Raw genomic sequence first — 18,165 nt, 5'->3', positions numbered from 1 at the left:
CGATGCACATCCGCAGCAGTTGAATTTCGAGTTCAGTTGTTTTGCCTTTTCTCGAGATTTGAATGACCATGCTTGTACTACTGTGCTTGCAAGCTTCTTCTACCCCAGATCGGGGTCAAACACCGCATCGTCACCTAAGCCAGACCAAGTTCGGCAACCAACAAACGATCAATCGCGATCTAGAATCAGACCACAAATCAGCCAATACTTCAACCTCCGATCGCCATCGATCTGAGGGTCCTTGCTGAGCTGCAGCAAAGCAAAGCAAAGCAATCCACCCTCGGGCAGAAGCAAGCCCTAATCCGGATCTAATCACTGACGTCACAACGACGTGCCTTGCAAGTATAACCTGCAAGAACAACTGGAATTTCGATATATAACCCAGCCAAGGGCCTTAATACTTTTTGTTTTACAACTGCTTAATATTTCTTTTTTGGAAAATTAAATAATAATCAATCACTCCACCATGTCTGCCAACGCAACCATCAACACCGAGACGGGCTCCCACTCTGTGGACCCCTATAAGACCCAGAACTTCGAAGACCCTCCTCTCATCCAGAAGATTGAGGAATTATCGGAATTCATCGAACAAGTGAAATTTGGCATGTTGACGACCAAGCAATCTGACGGAGAATTTCTCACTTCTCGATGCATGGCTCTTGCTGGAAAGGTATTCACACATCACCAGCTACCAAATAAATGCACTTAAGACACTGGCTAATACCAACCAGGAAAACGGCGGAATCGACCTAATTTTCCACACAAACATCTTTTCCGGCAAAACAATGGATCTTACCGCCCACCCCAGAGAAACAAACATGTCCTTCCTGGACCCGGTGAGCGGTGCCTGGGCCTCCATCGCCGGAAGCGCCTCTGTCATTTCGGACCCGGCTGTCGTGGAGAAGTACTATTCGCCGACATTGAAAGCCTGGTTGGGAGATATGGGCGATGGCGTGCACGATGGTTCGTCTACGGACCCGCGCATTGGCGTGATTAAGCTCGAGGCGAAGCTTGCTACGCATGTTGTTTCTCGGAAGGGAATACTGGGCCGTGCGGTTGATACTGTTAAGGGCGCTGTCCAGGGCAGTGTTCCTGCTATCAATTCGATTCGGGAATTGAGCTTGGAAGAATTGGCTGAGTGTGAGTTTTTTTCCCTCTTGTTCCGAGTCTTTTTTTTCGCATTTGCTTTCGAGGTTGGGGCTAATCGTATTTCTCTCTGCTAGGGCGCCGCACTCATCAGGAGTAAATGGATATCCGCAGACTTATGTGTTATGACTGCATATGATAGTTTTGTTGAAATGTCTAGCTGTATACAATATTACTGCTCAATATGAATAATTTCTACTGGGAAATGGAAGAAAAGCTCGCGTAAGCCATGCAGGGGGACCTATGTGGCCTACGTGAACGAAGCCCGTAGGACCTCATCGAGGGAACAGTAATTGAAGACAGATCAATTATTCAAGATCGCCGCCAGATTGGAACTGGCTAACGTACATATGACTCCATAAAACAGTGGCTCGAACCCGGAACCACGTAGACATTGACCATGGGTATCATGAAAACATGCAGCGATTATCGCTAGAAAACTCCAGAGCACCGTCCTACAAAACAAAAACAATTCGGAGAGCAGATAGCAGTTCAGCAGTTCAGATCTGGAAGGAATGGTTAGCAAAAACGGAAATCGAAAGAGCCATGTAAGCAAGGATAGATAGAATATAATACTTACCAGTTGAAGGGGCATTCGAGCAGGAACCCGGGCTCCGTGAAGGAGCATCGCGATGTTCTTCTGTGGGGTAGCCTGCAGCTTGCGATAGGCCTCGCGAATATGGCGTGGCTCGATGGGGGTACGACCTTCCTCGGGGGGGTCGAAGAGACCAGTCTCGCGCTTGCGCTTCTTGGCATTGTCGCCATTGTCGCCTCCAACACGATTCTTCTCGTGGTCTTCGCGTACCTTGACCTTGAGTGCTTCCTCAGTGAGGGTCTGGACGATCTCGAAAGTCAGGAAGCCCAGGATATCGACGATGTCGTCGTTTGGCTTGGATTCGGTTACGATTCCGAAACCTGCCCACTCGCGGAAACGTTTGCTCTTGCGGTAGGTGAATGAGGCCTGTCGGCATTCGGACCAGAAAACGTACTCTTCCTTGGTCATGTACTTGGTGCGCTCATCGGCCGCGGCCAGGCGCTGGAGGGTAGCGTAGTTTTGTTCCTCCTCTTCTTCGTCTTCCTCATCCTCGCGCTCCGGTATTTGGACAGAGAATAGGCTGTTGACGTCCCAAGCAAGCCCGACCTTAGCCCGCTTGTTCTTGGGCTTCGAGGCTACATCTGTTGGGCCTGCTACCGCACCGGCTGCATCGTCGGCGGCCGCAAAGTCGGCAGCATCGCCACCTCCCTTGTCATCGGAGTCCTTGACGTTCTTGCGAACGTCCTTCCAGGACAGGAAAGTTCGAAGGCGAGACACCTTGGCCTTGTCATGCCGGATGAGGAAGATAAGGTCATCGGTTGAGATAGACCGTGAACCCCGGCGAGTTGCCAACGAGGTGCTGCGTGTGAGCTGCAGTATCTGTCAGTACCTAGTTCACTGGAGATACAAATAATGTACGCACAATCTCAATCACCTGCTGGCGGGTGATTTCCTCGATGAGGGTGGTGGTATCGATGGATGGCTCTGCAGTCTCTCCCGACACGAACATCATCTGAGGGAGAAGGTCAGCCAAGGTCATTTGGGAGTATTTCTTGTCCTCCTCGGTCTCCTCTTCTTTAGGTGGTGCTTCTTGCTCGTCGTAAGTTGGCGGAGTGTCGACATCTCCTGGCATGCCCGGGTTCATAGAGAACCCCAAAGTATTCGGGTCCGAGCTCGCAGCCGCCGCAAAGAGGTTCTTCCCGTAGTGGGAAGTCCAGTGCGGGCCCAGTTTGGGCCTTTGGTCGGCATCCGACTGCCAATCTAGTGGCGATGTGCCAGCGAAAGAGCCAAGCTGGCCAAACCTTCCCAAATTGAGTGGGAGGAGTTCTTTATTTTCGAGGAAGCCGATCCTTCCGAAGAACATGTTGGTAGAGAGGTTTTGGTGTTCACCGGAGCTTGCCAGCTCCTGCTCCTCTGGAGTAATCTGGGTGGCGGGAGGTTGGCCGTCATCCGCCATGTTGATGGGGCAAGAAACTGCTAAGACAAGACTCGGAGAATAGAGAGTGGATGGTTGAGAGGATGGTGTGGGGGTGCAGAAGCTTGTTTACAGATTCGAGGACAGGAATCTGATATGCATAGACGTGCGTGCAATTGAGAACGGCCAATCAGCTGGCCAGTCAAAAGCTGCCTGCAGCAGTTCGGCATATCATGAGCCATTGAGGGCGGTATATGCCGTCCGTGTTTGGTTCCCTTCCTTCCTTTCCATCTGTTTGCACTCCCTGGAACTCCAGACATCTTCACAGAGAAAATTCACAACAAGAGCAGAACATGTGCATAATATGCAACCATGTTTGTTCATTATCAACTCCTGCAATAGCTCATGCCAGATCTCAGGCACTGCCTTTCAGATTGGTACCAGAGTGGTACGAGACGGAGAACTCCAGAGGAACCGGCCGGACATAGTGACACATCATGCGCCCTCGATTCAAAGACCACCACACATATGACCGATTCTCTCCTATTGCAAGACCGACTGAAACTCGCGAACGAGTCAGGCACCGATTATCGAGTGCCACCAGGATAGCGGCAAGCACTCCCACAGACACAGCCAGCGATTGAAGACCGAGAAGAAGACCAATTGAAGACCGAGACCGGGACCGAGGCGCGACAGAATGATATCGAGTTATCGACAGGGAATATCACTCACCTGCTGGATCTCCTGCCGATACTTTGGCTGGCGATCGGAGCTCATGATGACGACTCCGATAGGCGAACGGGACGCGATGAAAGGGCTACCCTAATCGGATTGATTCAGTTATGCGATTATACGATCCGATGTGCCAAGCTGGATACATACGATGCGATGCGATGCGAAGATGGCTTGCCACGAGGGCAACGAGGGTGCGAGCAGCAGATCAAGGTGAGGTTGAGGTTGCAGTAACCTTTGGATGTGATATGAAGTCCGGGGAGATCGCGATAGCCGGACATTCATTTCCTCCGCTCCAGGGCGGTCGGTCGGGTTCTGCCGCGGGGCATATTCAATTATTTCAATTATTTCCAATTCAATTCAATCCAATTTCTACCTGGACAAGATTGGAGAAGACAAGACACTCTTTCCGGACCCCAATTCTTCGTCAATTGCATTATACCCGTCACCATTTACCCATCATGCTGCACCTTGTGGGTCTGGGCCTCGCCGATGAGAAGGACATCACTGTCCGCGGTCTGGAGATTGTGAAGAAGGCCGAGCGCGTTTATCTGGAGGCCTACACGGCCATTCTCCTGGTAGACAAGTCGAAACTTGTGAGTGGACGATCTCTTGAAATTCAAAGCTTTGCCTCGGCAATTGATTAAATATACGTTGTGTCCCGCTAACCTCATGCTTTGCCCTATATAGGAAGAGTTCTACGGCCGCCCCGTCATCGAAGCTGACCGCGAGCTCGTAGAGACTGGCAGCGATGATATCCTCGCTGATGCCGACAAGGTCGACGTTGCCTTCCTAGTCGTGGGCGATCCATTCGGGTAAGTACGATCTTCAAGATATCTACTCACTTCCCACTCCACGCTTCCCACCACGGTCCATCACAAGATAGAATATAAGAGATCGGTACTAACAGCCCACCCTCCAGCGCAACAACCCACACCGACCTCGTCCTCCGCGCCCGCGAACTCGGCATCCAAACAAACGTCGTCCCCAACGCCTCAATCATGTCCGGAATCGGCTGCACAGGTCTCCAACTCTACAACTTCGGCCAAACAGTCAGCATGGTCTTCTTCACCGAGAACTGGAAACCCTCCTCATTTTACGACAAAGTGCGCGAGAACGCGCAAATCGGCCTCCACACCCTCGTCCTACTCGACATCAAGGTCAAGGAACAATCAATGGAGAATCTAGCCCGTGGTCGACGCATCTTCGAGCCGCCACGCTATATGACCGTTGCGCAGTGCGCGGGTCAACTGATTGAGACTGAGGAGACGAGGCAGGAGGGTGTTTATCATGCGGATAGCCTTGCTGTTGGTGCGGCGAGGGTTGGGGCGCCGGATCAGAAGATTGTTGTTGGGACGTTGGAGGAGTTGGCGGAGGTTGAGATGGGTGCGCCGTTGCATAGTCTTGTTCTTCTTGGTCGGAGGACGCATGATCTTGAGCGGGATTATATTCGGCAGTTTGTTGTTGATGAGAAGACCTTTGATGCTAGTTATGTGAAGTATTATGGTCACTCTTCATAGTATGAGTGCCTCCGTTCGAGCTGTATAGATTTTAACGAAGTTCAGGGCTTGAATGCCATGCTTGATGAAACATACGAGATTATTTGCTTATTTTTACACTGCTTGGATTTTTGCATGACTGAAATGGTCTATTATGACTTTGGTATAGGACAAAAGGGTCAGATCAGCTCAAGGGCCGCCCTTTGAAATAGTACATCTGTCTCGCTAGACACAACCAGCTCGACAAGAGACATCGCTCTTTATAAAGTATTGCCACAGAGAAACAAACCATCCCGCCCCATCACCAATTGACAGGTAATAGTGGAAAGGTGCAAACAAATGAAACATGAGAACTGAACGCCGCAGACAAAGCAGATGGGGGTGATAATGCCGCGCGGAGATGACAATGCAGATAAGAAATGGTATCCAAAGACAATATGACAAACATGAAAACAAGACGAGAGGTATAGATAGGTCTAAATGCATGAAGATCCTCCATTAGATCCGCTGCAGGGAGACAAAATGGGTTTCCCGAGACCCTTTTTCGAGCCGAGAGCCAAGTTGCCCACCCAAGAAGGCAATAAATGAACACAGAAAAACAGAAAACCCCACCAAAACCGACACCAAATGACATGCAAAAGGAGGTTGAAGCAATGTACAGTTCGAACTGGGAAAGAACAAAAGACGTCAGACATCACATCAGTGCTCTTGGAAATCATCTTCCTCGCCAGGAAGAAGAATCTCATGACCGGAGCCCTCATAAACAAAGACAGCTGCTACGCATCCAAAGACAGAGACCAGGGCCACTAGCCACCAGGCAAAGCCGACCATGCCGACTTCCAAGCCGTAACCGTACCATGCGCCTGAGAAGATGGGGCCGATGGTTCGGAAGGCAGATGATACCGACTGGCCAATGCCGTGGATAGTACCGAGAACGGACGGATGCGGCGAGCAGTTGTTCAAGAGAATGATAGAGGTCGGCAGGGTGAAAGTTCGAGCAGTGACCTGGAGGAACAGGACGAAGATGATCCAAAGCCAAACCCAAGGGCCGTTGGCCTGGCCCGGTGGCGGGATAGTGGATGGGGCCAGCGAGATGTATGGGGCCAGGGCGTATGCCAGGGGGAAGAGGGAGAGGAAATATTGGTAGCTTTTAGCTGTACCCAAACGTCCGTTGATGGAGGGGTAGACGGTGAACTGAAGCAACATGCCAATAACACCCAGGATGGCGGTCGCAAAACCGACACTCTGCGGAAGCATGCCAAGTCCACCGGTGAAGCCGAAGGGAAGACTTTGAGCTGGGGCGGTGGGGTCATTGGGATCGTAGCGGGGAGTAGACAGGAAGAGCAGCCAGAGATTGTTGAAGGCACCCATCTGGAAATCGAAGAAGGCCTGAGCGAGAAGCGTGCACCACACGTTCTTGGTCCAGATCCGGCCGAAGGGCAGCACGCGCTTGACACGCACGGGTCTGGCTTTCTCCTCTAGCTCGTAGCTCTCGGAGCGGTCCATAACTTGGCCCATAAGAGGGCCATCCTCGTCGTAGTCGCGGAATGGCAGTTTTGAGTAAATGGGCGAAGATGTTCCCACCACGCCACGCACGCTACGAGCGAAGAACTTCATGATAAATGAGCCCAAACCAGGCTTGCCCTTGCAGGCCAGCAGGGTCTCCTCCAGGCCATAGCCAACCAAGCAGGCGCAGCTCGAGAGGAAGAAGAAATTGGCCAACATGGGCAGAGCGTAGGGGTACTTTTCTAACCACTGCACACCATACTCGCCGCCAAAGGATGAATTGGGGCCAAACAGGCGGGGGTAGCTCTTGACGGGGTCCGCAAACATACCACCCATTACTAGATTGGAGTTAGTCTCAAATCCTTCTCCAGGCAAAAATGAGCTTGTCAGACTTACCAGGACCAAACAGCGAAGCGACATTAAATCCAATAGGCAGAATCAAGAAGGCGCGCGAATGATACTTCTTCTCCTTGACATTCTCCGCAATCATGGTTCGGATAATACCAACAGTGCCGTTGATAGCACCACCAAACGAGCGCCAGAAGACGGCTTGCGCAAACGATGTCGAGAAGGCAACACCCAAGCAAGAGACAGCTGTTCCCACTAGGCCGACCAGCAGCACAAAGCGGCGACCACCCCACTCAGCATCCGCGACACGGCCCCAAGGGATAGCCGTAGCGAACTGAGCAGCGGTAAAAGCACCCTGGAGGATACCGGCCTGTGTCGCAACATCCAAGTCGGAGAGATTCTCGTCGAAAGATTTTAACTGATAGAACATATAAGCCTGTAATGAGGCAATCTGCAGAAAGTCGAAAACACGGCAGAGACCGAGTAAAGCCAATTGGCCCTTTTGAGGTAGGGACATCCATGTTACTGGGGGAGGGCGGGCAAGAACTGGCGGTTGGGCGGGTATTTCAGACTCCTGCATGAGCAGGGCTTGCGCATGGCTCTGGGAGCGGGAGCGCACATGGTGTGAGTTTTTGCGAACGTCTAAATCCATCGAAGTATTGCGGATCATGTCGGGGTCATCGGAGGGGTCGGTGATGGTGGTGGATGAATTAGCGCCAATGCCCTCGTCGACGCTGGCGAGGGAGATGTTGGATTCGCGGCGACGTCGAGGAGGTTGTGAGTCGGAGGGTTCACCAGGGCCTTGGGTTAGATGATTATATCCAGTCGACCAGGAGGTCGTACGCGCGTGGCGGGCATTATTGGATTTATGAGGTTGGGACCTGGTAGGCATGGAATGTGTATGTAAGCCGAAGTCGGGACTAAGGCCGGAGAAGAGGGTCAAAGTGGGAATGGCCGACGTCAGGCGGTTGAAATGCGTTGCGCTGGGTCTGTTTCACGTAATTTTGGGCTGTATGGAAGTACAGTAATTGGATTGGCTCCGAGTCCCAAGGGATAAGACTTTTTAGTTTGGGAGGAGAGGAGAGGAGAGAGAGGAGACGGGAGGGCGGAGGGAGGAGAGGAAGGGCGAGTAAAGAGTAGTCTTCTCTGGTGATGATCATCCCCGTTGTTATTACTATTCTCTTCCTTCAGTCTAATTACGTCGTTGGAAAGTAGATTGAGTCTGGAATTGGCCATTTATCGTACTTAATTGGGCCCACTGCAATTTGCGCCAAGAGTAGATACATAAGGAGGTACAGTAAAGAGTGTACTAGATATGAGTAGTATATAGCATACAGTGTATACTAGTATACTACTATGCATGGATGATAATGATATACGATATACGATGAGGGTAGATGATAGATGATATGGGAGTACTCGTATGATAATCTGATGTCTCATCTCCTTTACTCGGTAGAGAGCTCTGTACGACAGATCTGCTGCAGCTCGTACCTGATCTCGTACCACGTACTAGTCGTACCACCATTTTACCGTACTGGTTGTGTCAAGGCAATACCACAGTACCCGATCGACACGACAGCCGGGCTTGCGACGCGCCTCTCCACTTGGTCACTTTCACCAGCTCTTGGCATTGATCAGACGAACCGTGGTGGATTGAATGGGTTTTTGCTCTTCTTTTTCTTTTCTTTTCTTTTCGTTCTAAGCCTTCTCCACTACACGCCAATACTTTCTAGCCTCGAGAGCGGAACCACCTAGCGCCTCAAGGGAGGGACAAGAAAAGAAAAAGAAAAAGAAAAAGAAAGAAAAAATAGAATTAGGAAATAAACAGATGCTTCGCCTTACTAGATTCAGCCACTGACGCTGTGAGTAGTGTAAGTACTAGCACATGACAGACATATCGTACGAATCTGTCCACGCAGTGGCTTCGCCTGCACCTGCACTTGCATCTCCGGAGATTTCCCTGTTCTCTCCCAGTGTCTTTCGTTTCCATTCTCTTGACACGGCCGATCAGATCCATTCTCCTCTATCCCGTACAAACTACCGACCGCTGAGCCACGGGTCCCTGTGTACGGATTCCACACCTCGTACCGCGTTCCCGTCCCTGATAATCCACCAGCAGGTTCTCCCGCAACTCTGGAGAAAATAAGGATCCTGCCTCTTCAGGTAAGAGATCTTCTACTTCTTCTCCTTCTTCACATTCAACAGACCAATGATCAGTCGTTTCTGGGACTTGATTTCCGCACGCCCTGCTGCACCGGTGCGTCCCAACTTGAGATGAGACGAGACAATCTCTCCTGTGTTTCAGAATCAATTTCACCCTGTATCATCTAAATAACTTGAACTACAACTACTCCGACGGAGTACGGAACACGGAGCCCTCTATGTACTACCTCTGTAGATCAAGCAATTGTCCCCGCAGAAAGAAGTTTCACAAAAGTCACAGAGTAGGCCAGATGTACATTATCCGTAACCTTGGAATTAATGAACTTGAACATCTTCCCGCCTATCATCTACTCTACCATCCACACTAAAGTTTACTGCCGCAGTTCCCGACCAGCACCAGTTCAAGTTCCAAAAGCCAAAGCTAGCTGAGCTCTGCTCTGCTCTGCTCAGCTGCTCAGGCCATCCAGTTCAGGCCCGGGCTCTCCTCCCCCCCCCTCCCTTCCCTTCCCGCCGCAGAAAATGAGGTCTCCGCAGGACGCCCGGCGGCCGTCCCAAATTCAATTCTAACCATACGTACATACCCTGTACCCAGTACTCTGTACAAAGCTAATCGAAATCTAATCTATTCTTACCTCTACTATGCACTGGGCAGAAGCTTATGCTCAAGGAAGCGCCAGCGCTGCATGGACGCGTATGTACAGCTACGTATACTCTCTACGTATACGTACCGGACTGCACCGGACTGGCTGGCCTGAAGAAAACTTGAAAGGAACTTGAATAAACTAGTCCAGTCCAGTCTAGTCTGGTATTGACGGGCTAGCTGAATGCGATGCGCCCGGTACATGTGGCGCGTCGGGTAGCTCGGCTTTATGAATCTCGGGTATTCGTATTTCAGAACCACATGCAGTGGTTGTTCGCTTTAGTGTAGGACAGAGGACGCCACCCGATGCGGGTTGTGAGAGATACTCGTACTCGGAGTAGATAGATGTATATGAAAATAGTGAGAACTTGAATGGTATCTATGTAGTATGTATGTGTGTGGACGGTGCCCGACATATGTAAGACAGTATGTACGAGATGTAGTAGGTGTGGGTAGATGTATGAGAAAGAAAAAAAAAAACCAAGTGAACGGCCAGCAATGCAAAAGTGGGAATTTGATACGATACACATTGTATCGGAAAGAAAAAAGAAAAGAAAAAAGTGGAAACGAGAGGGTAAAAGGGTTCACGATGGAGAAAAGAGGAGAGAGGAGAACAGGACAACCTATTCTGTCCGCTGCCGCTCGTATTCCCGCTGTGGTGGACTTCGATCTACGAGCGGGAAATAACGCATCTCTGCCTGCGCCGTCCACCGCCGCAAATTCCACCAGGGAAGATCGCTTGGCGCCGGTGATTTGTGCTCGGTGTAGCCGCCCAGCGGCTCCGATGCCTCTGAATCTGAATCCAACGAATCCAGCCGTTGGCGTCTTTGGTAATAACGACGGGCGTAGTAGCCTGCGATCACTATAGGTCCAAGGACGAAGAGAATAGCGACCCAGACAAGAAGGCCTGTAAATTGAATAGTGTGTTAGTGCTAATTCGGAAATCAAGGTTGATCAGATAAGAGGGGTGGGAGGGAATTTGCTCACGGCCTGTTCTCCACTTGTCATGGTAGATTATGGCATCTGTGCCTGTTTCTGCTTCTGTCGTGTGTGGGAATCCGGATGGATAGGTCCAGATACTGCCATCGTGCTCGGGATCAACCCATGGCACGGTATTCACGCCAGCAGGAGGGATGAGTGGGCGGGCTTCGTCTTCACCTGGGAATCCGAACCCGGACGCATCAACGCAAGTCTCATCTTGGCAGAAGTCGCGCAGTTCAGACGAGGGAACGAATGTATACTTGATCTCGGACCTGCCGAGAACAACACCATTTTTGTCAACGGCCTCAGCCCGAGCCCGAAGGTAGAAACTCGCGTTGTTATACTCAGTCTCGAAGCCTGTCTTATTGACCTGGTCAAGGAAGGTCCAGGGCCCGGTTGCATTGTGGGCGCCGAAGAATCGCCAACTCTGGACCCGCGTGGCGCCGTTCCAGCTCACGTAGAATGTAGTTGGGGAAAAGGGATCTGCTGCTCGAGAGTAGGCCCAGAGAGCGGGTGAATCGGTCGGATTGCCTTCCCATTCGAACTTTTGCGCGCGGTAATTCATCACTTCTTCTCCGGAGACATGGGCCCAAAGAACCAAATTGCCTTCTTCGTCGTGCTCAGACACGTAGGCGTTATTACCCCATCCCATAAAAACATTGTTGTTCGGCAAGCGCTGCAGATTGCCTTGGCTGGAGCTCACAAGATCATTGATGGAAGGCTTGTAGTCGCGGACCTGGATGGCCGTGTTATCGACATGATCGATCAGAATGATCATTCCAGAAGAGTTGGGGTGTGTCTGGTTGAACCCATTATAGCCATTATTGAAGAGCGAAACCATTGAGTGAGTAGCATTCTCAAACAACCAGCGCGCATCATGTTGCTGCGAAAAGCCAAAGTTGATATTGCGGAAAGTCGGCTGCGACCCATGGAGTTGCCAAACGACCGATCCATCCTTACCGGAGATCTTATAGATAGCGCACGTGTGGCGTGACGAAATCAGATAATCGCCGTCCTTATTCCTATCGATCGAGTTGATATGGAAATAGTCCCACGGCTCATGCACGTTCAGCCCGGTTCCTGAGGTATCCGTGTGCGCGGGCCAAGTGTAGCTGTTGGACGGGTCGACATGGTCCAGTGAACGCCACTCAAAGATAATTTTGCTGGTTTCGACGTCGATTTCTTGGAAAACACTCTCCATAACCCACCCTAGACCCGTCTTGATGTTCCACGGCGTCATGTCGAATTGTCGTTGTTGGTAGACGGTCATGAGCGCGGTTTTGCCGTCGTTGACTGGAAGAAACTCGTGCATGTCGCTTGAGGCCATTCCACCGCCAGGTTGTACGGATCGCACGATGCGATATGTGTTGTCCAAGATGAGGCCATGTCCGCGACAGTATCCTTTCTGTTGGTTGCCTTGGAAGAAACATAGGTGATCGGCGCCTTTATATTTGCATACGTGCATGCCATGGGCATTTCCGGGCCCGGAGGCACCCCAGCCGCTCCATACTAGTTCCTAAAGTGCGATAAAATCCTCCAGTCAGCTAGGTGTATTGGCTTTTGCGGGGTGGTGATCGCGAGATTGCGCAACTGCCATCCAATTGGCGCACTGGCACGTACTCCGGTGTTATCGAAGATATATGGGCCCGGATTGTCGACATCATATGGTGTAATGAATATGTATCCGGGGCTTATTTTTTCCTCGTCTATTTGTTCGATGTCGACGATGGGAGGATATATGTCTGGTCGCTGCAAGAGAGATGCACAGGTTAGCAATTAGCTATGCGGAAGGGAAGAATCAAAGTCACAGGGGAAAAGGTCCCGAATTCCGCGATCGACAAGGTATCCTGAGTTAATGACACACACTTACCGATTTATAAAAGGCCGTCTGCGCGACAGTATTCACAGCGCATAGCAGAACAGCGACTAGGAAGATGGAGACAGTCCTCCTAGGACAAGTAGTGGCGACCATGAAGCCTCCTCTTTTACATCACTCGCGGGAGGGTTGGCGGAAGGTCGAGAGAAGGGGGTGGAGAGAGAAGCGCAGAAACATGCAAGGGAGGAATAGGAATCTCGAAGAACAAGAACGTTGGAAAGAGAGGATTCGAGTACGTACAACGAGTACGGACTGCTGTCAGTTCATTCAGTCTACGGTGCTGGGGCTGCAGCGGGCTGGGTGGGTTCATTGGGTGGAGCTCCAAAGATAATCACGATCTGATTGGGTCCAGAAAATTGAGACCCGGCACATTTGGCCAGCCAGAGGCCCCCGCGGTGCAGTACCAAGCATTAAAGTGCGTTGACACTGACGACTGCCAAGCCGCTGCTGGTGCTTAACTGACGATGACTGCGGGGAGTCCCCTCCGATGATGAGAATGGTGATGAAGGTGGTGATGGTTACCATCACCATTTGTCTAACCCCTATGTTCACTGAACATTTCAGGGTCTTTCCGTATCCTCAACCTGAAGATGATCAGGGTCTTGCCCTCATCCATCCATTGTCAATCAGGGTTCACAGTTTTTGCAGTGTGGATTGTGTATGGTACGGTAAATTAGATCGGCCGCGTCATGCTGGGCGGCTAAACAGAGCTGTGTGCACCGCCTCAAAACTCAGGGGGCCATGAGGGGGGCCGGCAATCTCAAAGTTTAAAGTGTTCATCCTTTCTTCGTGACGTAGTACTACATAGTACCCCTTAAGTTTCATGGGATGCCTGAGGTGCAAGAAAAAGATCCTCAAACACAGCCTCCAATGCCTGGAATCAAAAAGGGGGCAACTCGCCACAACTCAATGGGGGAGTTGGCCACGTGTTTGTGGCTGGAGATGACCCGTCGGGTTTAGTGTAATTAATTCTCCGTACCAATACCCATACCGAAACTGAATACCAGGAGAGGAACTAAACACCGAGGCGCATGCGGGACGATTGCGTACGCCGCGCGGGGATATCTTTGTGGCTTTCGATGGCGGACTTCATGACGCGGCGAGGCTATTTTCATCTAGGTTACGAAGTGCTCGTGTTCTGCCCTACAGGTTCATCCAGAATACGGGTAAAACCCAAGGGTCCATGTGAAAAGCGGGTTGCCCTACGGAATAAGCCACGCGAAACATGGATCAGTATCAGGAAGGTGATATGATAATCAATCGTCAATAGGGGGCCTAAACAGCGGGAAGGAGCCATTATTACGAGTAGATCAAGCATTACTCCGTACTCCGTACTTGATGGGGATTGAACGGTGACGATTAGACTACGAACGAGTACGGTGTACACCAGTATAAGTTACTTATCTCGGTCATCCATCTACGTGCATACATCCCATGTACTGCGTACAAAACTATATCTATCTATAGACACAATACTCCAGTAATCGCAGAGCTTACACTTAACCTTTAACCACATGCGTCACAATCCACGAGTTCAAGTTCCAAGTAAAGAAACACGGAACAGTACACCAGTACAGCTCCCCGTACAGCCCACGTTCCTCTTAATGCAACCTGACTACGTATACACATCAACAAACTGGTTAGCGACATACGTATGTTCAACTCAACCAGAGTACACGAATAGATCTCAAAAATCAGCCCGGGCGGGTCTGAGGGGAAGAGGCGAAAGAAATAGAATAGATTTAGTTCACCTGGCCGCGAATGGCCCCGGCTTCGAAGCTCGTATGCCAAGCCGCTAGTCCGGCCAAGCATTAATCCTGGCGTCGCCTTCGTACGAGTACGACGGGCTCAGTGTTCCATCTCTCTGGCCCAGATGCTCATGGATAACCAGTATGCGAGTAGATACTTGGCCATGTCAGGGAGAGATTCCAATGAACTGGATTGGAAGGTTGCATGACTCGCAGAAGTCGCCTCTTCCGGCCCCCTTGCGTCCAAGGATAATTCTCCCAGTATGCTGCCTTTGTTTAAGGGCTTCCGAGGGTTCCAATCTGGCTTCGAATGAAGCTGGGGGTTACTGCACTACATGTACATACGTAGGTGGCTTGCTTGCAAACTTTGGAAGGTTATGCTAAAAATAATGAATGATAGATGATAGATGATAGATGGATTCATGTTCTCGACCATAAAAAAAATATGTACCACAAATAATTACTATGAAGTATGTTAGGCTTTTTTGTCCCATGTCGGTGGCAACCATGCAAAATGAACAGAACATAAAAGGGGATATTATAGATAAAAAGGGAAAAAATCTGCAGTGGCCAGTTCACGACAGAACGGAGTAAACAAAGCTACTACCCTCACCAGCGGTGCCTGCACACACTGTGGAGAGCGAGCTCACAGAAGGAATGCAAAAGAGAATGCAAGGGAGAAATTGTCCCACTACACATAAATCAAACACCGCTTATTTGGCGAAACGCTTCCAGGCCATGGTGGCAGCGAAGCCAGCGGCCAAGATAGTACCACCCATAGTGACAGCTTGCAAAGCAGCGTTCATCATCTGGTGGCGGTTGCGGGTGCTGCAGCGCTTGTAGAAGTCGGCCATGTCGTTACCGCGGGGGAAGGGAGTGTCGGGCATCTCCTCCTCGAGGAACTCGCACAGCGGGCCCCAGCCGTCATTGATGTTGTATTCCAGCAGGCGGTCGGCGGGGACCATGCTGCGAACCTCGGCGACGTGCTCGTTGTAGACTTGCTTGCCTTGACCCTGGAAGTCACCGCGGAAAAAGGTCTCGAAGAACTTGTTCAGCATGGGGTAGTACATGCCGGCGGCCCAGCTGAAGTTCGAGACGAACTTGTGCTCTGGGTCGCTGACACGCCAGTGGACGGTCTTCATGACGGAACTGGGGGGAAGTTAGCTCGTTTGCTCTGCTCGGTTGATTCGGTTCTTGAGCGGGAGGGTAGGTAAGACGTACGCGTGCCATGGGTCAACATCACGGGTGGTCAGGATGACCTTTGCGTTGGGGTAGGCCTCGATCAGCTCCTTGGCGAAGGCACAGGCGGGCCAGTCGCACACTGCCTGGCAGTCACCGAGAAGTTGGTCCCATTCCTTGCGGCCGAACTCGCCCTCGCCCTTGTACTTGGCGTTCAGGGCATCGTGCCACATTAGGCAGTCCGGCGGGTTCTCAACACTGGCACACATCATGTGGTAGCACTTGCCGTAACCCAGACGTTCAAGAGCCTTGCGGAGAGCTGGAATGGGTAATTAGTTTGTATGTTCTTTTGCTTTTGCTCTTCGCACCAAGCGGATATTTCCAACTCACAAGCAGTGCCGGTACGGCCAACACCAAGAGCCAGCACCTTCATGGGCACAGTGCGGTGGCACTTGCGGCGATCAATGTTTGTGTCATCGGTAAAGATATCAGTCATAGGCTGAGGAGCCAGGTTATCGGAGAGAGCGAGAGACATGACGTTGGAGATTAAGAGGATTGGAAATGAAGAGTAAAGAAGGAGAAAAAAGCGAGTGATGTGCCGGAAGAGTGGGTATAAAAAAGAAGGGACAAGACTGTAGAAACAGTCTAGAAGGGGGAGGGGATCAAGAGGTGGATACTTGATAAGGGGTGGAATTTAACAAGAACGAGCGGAAATCAATAAAATAAAATAAAAGGCAAAGAAAAATACGTTGTTGGCATTGATCTGAGGCCCTGGGAAACAATCGCGGCGGTGGACATCTGTCACAGAAGGTGGGCCAATCAAAGTGGCCGAACCGCGCGGGCAAGTTGGAAGCGCATTGCCCCCCCCCCGCGAGGTGGCGAGGGAGTTCCACTAAGCTGTCAATCTTTTCCTGGAAAGAAGCGTTGGTTTTGATTCCTCCGGTTGGCTTTGGTTAATGCAGAAGTATTGTATGTAGCTTGTAAGTAGGTGTTGTATTCTCTGTTCGATGCCACGCATTATGCTGAACAGGTCTGCCTTTGCTCCTGCTTCTGCTTCTGCTTCTGCCACAGCCGCTGCCACTGCCTCGGCGCCTCGTGTTTTCAATTTTGCATCCTTAGCCAAAACCAAAAAAGACACGACGTCACCGGGTGACGCAGGGAGGGGAATCCATCGATAGTCAGGGGGGAAAACTGGTGGATCGTGGAGTGTGTACGAGTACTCGTACAAGTGCAAGGACTGTATGTAAATACCGGTATGCCAAGACTTGGCCTGCGTATGCTCGTTTCAGTGGATTTTCGCACTGTGATGGGTCGGTCGGCTCTCGCGTTGAATTGATTTTACCCCAATTCTTCGATTGATCCAATTTCCACAATAGTAAAGCGTGGGCCGGTTGGTCATTGCGGTGATCAACTTTGTGTTGTAAACCGGCTGTTAGTGACGATCCGTGCCCCTGGCAACCCTGATTGGTCCCGAGGTGGACGAGGGCAACGCGTAATTCAGTTGCTGAGTGGGGAATGCGGCTTTCTCTTCTTGAAACTGTGGCCGGCCTCGTTCCAACTGGCGCCCAGGCCATCAATTCCTTGGTGATGTCTTGGATCCAGGTGTCACATCGCACTTCCCCAGCTTTCCGGACAAATCGACCTAATGTACGGAGTAACGGGGAGAAAGAGTATCAAGAAAAACATCACCCGCCGTTGTCCCGCCGGTCGCCCGTATTCCTAGTAAACCATATCGTACTCCGTAGCCGATCACCATGTCGCGGATCCAGTATCCAGGGGCACGCGAGCAAAAAAAAGCTACATAGCTTTTGGAACCAATGCCGTAAGACGAAACGAAGACGCCCCGCTTCACGGGCTCCGCAGATTGATTGAATGAGGAATCGGAACGAGACTCGTGGTCGAGGCCCGAGACGGGACAAGTTCCCACATGCCAAGAAAACCAATCTACTCCGGACAGAGTACGAGTACAGTACAATGTGAGGCACTTTTCTCGACCGATGATCCCATTCAATGGCTGGTTTCCCGCGCAAACTCTTCCCACCCATCAGGATTGACGAGAACGGAGTAGGCAGTGCCCCCTTCGGAGGGATTGGACCACATTCGTCGCGGATGCAATACCGTTGAAGCCGGGATCGTCTGGGAACGAGGAAATTTCGGAGATTGTCCTTGTGGTAGGCTGGTCGTCTTTTGTTCCTTCTTAGCGCTTTGCATCGATCGTCCCTGCTGAATGGAGCGAGTACGAAGCACTCCGAACCGCAGCGGAAGGGGTTCGAGAAAGTGGAGGTATGGCCAGTATGACCAAAGTATGGCACGGTCCTGTTAGTCTTTGGAAGAGTGAGTTGGTGGGAGAGGCTGCGGTGGGTTAGCAGCAAAAGGCATCATTTGTGTACCAAGT

The 18,165-nt window shown here is 51.1% G+C and overlaps 6 protein-coding genes across 6 annotated transcripts; 2 read left to right on the top strand and 4 right to left on the bottom strand.

The window, feature by feature from the left end:
- Window positions 1-466: 466 nt before the first annotated feature.
- N7509_007388 (blue light-inducible protein Bli-3) lies at window positions 467-1,246 on the top strand (the record flags this gene model as incomplete). The annotated part of the gene is made up of 3 exons (XM_056632025.1): window positions 467-670; window positions 711-1,140; window positions 1,224-1,246. 3 exons carry the CDS (start codon window positions 467-469, stop codon window positions 1,244-1,246), a joined length of 657 nt encoding a protein of 218 aa, XP_056487576.1.
- A 400-nt stretch (window positions 1,247-1,646) lies between these two features.
- Window positions 1,647-3,137, bottom strand: N7509_007387 (transcriptional regulator SPT3; the record flags this gene model as incomplete). Its single annotated transcript, XM_056632024.1, has 3 exons — window positions 1,647-1,652; window positions 1,727-2,551; window positions 2,604-3,137. 3 exons carry the CDS (start codon window positions 3,135-3,137, stop codon window positions 1,647-1,649), a joined length of 1,365 nt encoding a protein of 454 aa, XP_056487575.1.
- Window positions 3,138-4,288: 1,151 nt separating this feature from the next.
- On the top strand, window positions 4,289-5,347 carry dph5 (diphthine synthase; the record flags this gene model as incomplete). Its single annotated transcript, XM_056632023.1, has 3 exons — window positions 4,289-4,423; window positions 4,518-4,642; window positions 4,750-5,347. The coding sequence occupies 3 exons, from the start codon at window positions 4,289-4,291 to the stop codon at window positions 5,345-5,347; spliced, it is 858 nt and encodes a 285-aa protein (XP_056487574.1).
- Window positions 5,348-6,025: 678 nt separating this feature from the next.
- Window positions 6,026-8,072, bottom strand: N7509_007385 (putative MFS transporter; the record flags this gene model as incomplete). The annotated part of the gene is made up of 2 exons (XM_056632022.1): window positions 6,026-7,170; window positions 7,229-8,072. The coding sequence occupies 2 exons, from the start codon at window positions 8,070-8,072 to the stop codon at window positions 6,026-6,028; spliced, it is 1,989 nt and encodes a 662-aa protein (XP_056487573.1).
- A 2,537-nt stretch (window positions 8,073-10,609) lies between these two features.
- N7509_007384 (arylsulfotransferase family protein) lies at window positions 10,610-12,915 on the bottom strand (the record flags this gene model as incomplete). The annotated part of the gene is made up of 4 exons (XM_056632021.1): window positions 10,610-10,893; window positions 10,974-12,483; window positions 12,588-12,716; window positions 12,838-12,915. Coding segments are annotated over 4 exons (2,001 nt in total), but the record flags the coding sequence as incomplete, so codon positions are not given.
- A 2,389-nt stretch (window positions 12,916-15,304) lies between these two features.
- On the bottom strand, window positions 15,305-16,305 carry N7509_007383 (sulfotransferase family protein; the record flags this gene model as incomplete). Its single annotated transcript, XM_056632020.1, has 3 exons — window positions 15,305-15,740; window positions 15,813-16,089; window positions 16,161-16,305. The coding sequence occupies 3 exons, from the start codon at window positions 16,303-16,305 to the stop codon at window positions 15,305-15,307; spliced, it is 858 nt and encodes a 285-aa protein (XP_056487571.1).
- Window positions 16,306-18,165: the final 1,860 nt, after the last annotated feature.

This window comes from Penicillium cosmopolitanum (assembly GCF_028827165.1).
Source record: "Penicillium cosmopolitanum strain IBT 29677 chromosome Unknown utg000008l:1.0-4398992.0:1.0-4402845.0, whole genome shotgun sequence".
NCBI classification, from domain to species: domain Eukaryota; kingdom Fungi; phylum Ascomycota; class Eurotiomycetes; order Eurotiales; family Aspergillaceae; genus Penicillium; species Penicillium cosmopolitanum.
Note: the sequence above shows the minus strand (reverse complement) of the source record. Positions and strands in the feature narration are given on the sequence as shown.